General features: G+C 33.6%; 2 protein-coding genes across 2 annotated transcripts in view; one reads left to right on the forward strand and one right to left on the reverse strand.

Annotated features, from left to right (window-relative positions):
• Positions 1 to 609, forward strand: part of EAH_00033490 (mitosis protein, putative) — a gene marked incomplete at both ends in the record, with an annotated part of 2,267 nt that extends 1,658 nt beyond the window's left edge. Inside the window, 2 exons of the mRNA XM_013395885.1 lie at positions 11 to 129; positions 557 to 609. Coding sequence (XP_013251339.1) covers positions 11 to 129; positions 557 to 609 — 172 coding nt within the window. The remainder of the gene's footprint in view (positions 1 to 10; positions 130 to 556) is intronic.
• A 352-nt stretch (positions 610 to 961) lies between these two features.
• EAH_00033500 (DNA photolyase, putative) lies at positions 962 to 3,091 on the reverse strand (the record flags this gene model as incomplete). Its single annotated transcript, XM_013395886.1, has 3 exons — positions 962 to 2,149; positions 2,592 to 2,712; positions 3,030 to 3,091. 3 exons carry the CDS (start codon positions 3,089 to 3,091, stop codon positions 962 to 964), a joined length of 1,371 nt encoding a protein of 456 aa, XP_013251340.1.

Consider the following 3,091-nt stretch of genomic DNA (forward strand, 5'->3'; position numbering starts at 1 on the left):
ATGCATGCAGAAACAAACACATGATGATAGACTTAGGAACGGGTAACAACAACAAAATTAACTGGGCAATGAACAATAAACAAGAATTAATAGACATCATCGAGTGCATCTACAGGGGCGCCAGGAAAGGTAATATATAATAATTAATATTTACAATAATAATATATAATAGTAGTATAATAATAGTATTCTATTTATAATAATAATAATGATAGTAATGATAATAATCTATAATAATAATAGTAATAATAATAATAGTTTATAATATTAATAACAATATTAATAATACTACTAATATAAAAATATTGTAATAGCAATAATAATAATAAAGAGAAAGAAACATATGCAGAGAAGACAAAATATATTTTTATGTAAATGAGCATTAACAAGAAAATAATACACATTATTAGGAGGCCCTTCTATTGTTTAAAACTCTTTAAAGATTAAAGCAATACTAATAATAATAATAATGTTATATATTATTTTGTTTTTAATATTGATATTTATAAATAATATATTTATTTGATTTTCTTTACAACTTTTTTTCTTTCTTCAGGACGCGGTCTCGTCATTTCGCCGAAAGATTATTCTACGAAATACCGCTACTAACAGTTTTTTTTCATTTGTTTATAATATAATAAATATAAAATTAATACTATTAATAAATATAAATATATTTATCTGCATCTTTATAGTTTATTTTATTAACAGCCTCTCTAACAGTCTTCCTCCCGCTGCTGTAGAGGGAGCAACTTTGTATATACTGCTGCGCTTGTCTTGTGCAGTATATACATAATCTTTTTAATTTATTTTCGTTTTTAAAGACAAATAAAGAATAAATAAAAAATAAAAGTCAAGAACTACAGAAAAAAATCTTATAAGGGTTTTTCATATATACCGTCTATGAATGAGTTTTTGTGTTTTGTTTGTAGCATTATTGTTTGTTTATATTGTGTGTAATTTATTTATTGAATTTATCTTTAATGTTTGTTTTTCTTTTATTATTTGTATAGCGTTGCACAAATTCGTTTACAGCAAACTTGCGCATACACCCGAGTAAATTCATATATCTTATCTTGCCGAATATTTCTCTCTCCTTCCAAGCCGTATCATGAAGACCAGCTAAACCCCAGAGACAGCCGACATATCCATTAGGGTCTGTTCCGTCTAATGAGAATTTATCATTAAAATAAATTGAATACTTTAGAGCTGTCTCTGCAGACAGCTGCCACTCTAAGATTTTCTTTACCCAGTACATGCGTAAGAACCCGTTCATTTTAGCTTCATTAACGAGTTGTAATTGAGCTGTATTCCAGAGAGCATCATGTGTCTTTGCTTCTTTTAATTCTTTCAAAGAATATATATATTCACGCTTATCTTTACTATGCTCCTCCAGTGTATGCTGAGCCCATGCAGGTGCTCCTTCTACTTTATCATATAATTCAGGATTATAAAATACAAAATTCTCTGCAAGCTCGCGTCGTACAACTAATTCCTCAATAAATGCTGTTCTACCTGCTGCTGCTGCTGCTCCTATCTTTGCTGCTGATCCCAGCTGCTGCACAGACAGCAGACATCTTTGTGCTGCTATATGACCAAAATGCAGCCAAGGAGACAAATTACTTTGTGCATTTAGAAGCGGATTGTTGCGTGATGCATAAGCAGATAGACGCTGAGGAGAACAAAACTCTTTTAAAGCTGCAGCAGCAGCAGCAGCACCAGGGATCCAGCTTGAGGGAAGCTGCACCGACTCATCCGCTCCCAGCTGCTGCTGCAGTTGCTGCAGCAGCTCCTCCTGTTCTTGCTGCAGCTGTTGCTGCTGCTGCATGAGCTTTGCCTGTTCCTCCTGCAGCTGCTGCTCCTGCTGCAGCAGCTCCGCCTGCTTCTTACTGTCCCGTTGCTGCAGCTGTTGTTTCTGCTTCTGCAGCTTCTCTTGCTGCTGCTGCAGCTCCTTTTGCTGCTGCTCCAGCAGCAGCTGCTGCCGTTGCTGCTGCTGCAACACGTTGCCACCGCTTCTTTCTAAACTGCTGCTGCTGCTGCTGCTGCTGCTGCTGCTGCTCTTGTAGGGGTGGCGCTGCACTGCTGGGAAGTCGCATGCAAATTCATTTAAAAAAGAAAAAACCCGAGGACGAAATGTGCGCGCAGAGTACTGCGAAAAAAATACAAAAAAACAGACAGAAAATATTAAAGTCAGGTTTCTAAGGGCATGCATATTATATATATATTATATTATATATATATTATATATTATATATTGTATTATATATTATACATTTATATTATATTTATATAATCATACACATACGTATGTATATATATATACATCTATATATATATATATATATAGATGTATATATTAATTTATTTGTATGCATATATACTGCAAAGACATTTGTGTGCATTTGTTGTGTGCATGCAGAACACAATAAATGAATACAAGTAAATAAAATAAACAAATAAACAATTAAAAATAAACAGATAAATAAATAAAAAGATAAAGAAGTAAATAAATAACAAAATACAATAGAATATAATAAATAAAAGTCTGCATAAAGAAATACAATAATATATCTTTTCATATATTTTTTTACTTCTTGTTTATTTGAAGACAGCCAAACAGGAACAATATTATGCGCGTCTACTTGAAAGAGAGGACAGCAAATCTTCTCTATGCATATTTGCTGCAGCTGCTGCACCAGTGCAGCAGCACGCCTGCAGCAGCAAACAAACTGCTGCACATATACATGCAAATTAACTTGCTGATGCATGCAGAAGCAAACAGCAGCAAGCAGCAGCAGCAAACAGCAGCAGCAGCAAGCAGCAGCAAGCAGCAACACGCTGCTGCATGCTGTTAGCTATATATCTTACTATTTCCTGCTGTCTACCCTATTATTATTATATTATTTTGCTGCTATCTGCCGGTCTATGTATTATTATTATTACTATAATTATATATTATTATTATTAGTAAATATTATTATAATTATTAGATATATTATTTGCTGGGTTTTTATTCGTTTGTCTTTCACCTAAGCGGCATTTGGTCGCAGACGACAACTGCAGGGTTTAGCTGCTCCAGTATCTTCTGCAT

Source organism: Eimeria acervulina, genomic scaffold (genome assembly GCF_000499425.1).
Source record: "Eimeria acervulina Houghton genomic scaffold, Eah_scaff334, whole genome shotgun sequence".
In the NCBI taxonomy this organism is placed as follows: Eukaryota; Apicomplexa; class Conoidasida; order Eucoccidiorida; family Eimeriidae; genus Eimeria; species Eimeria acervulina.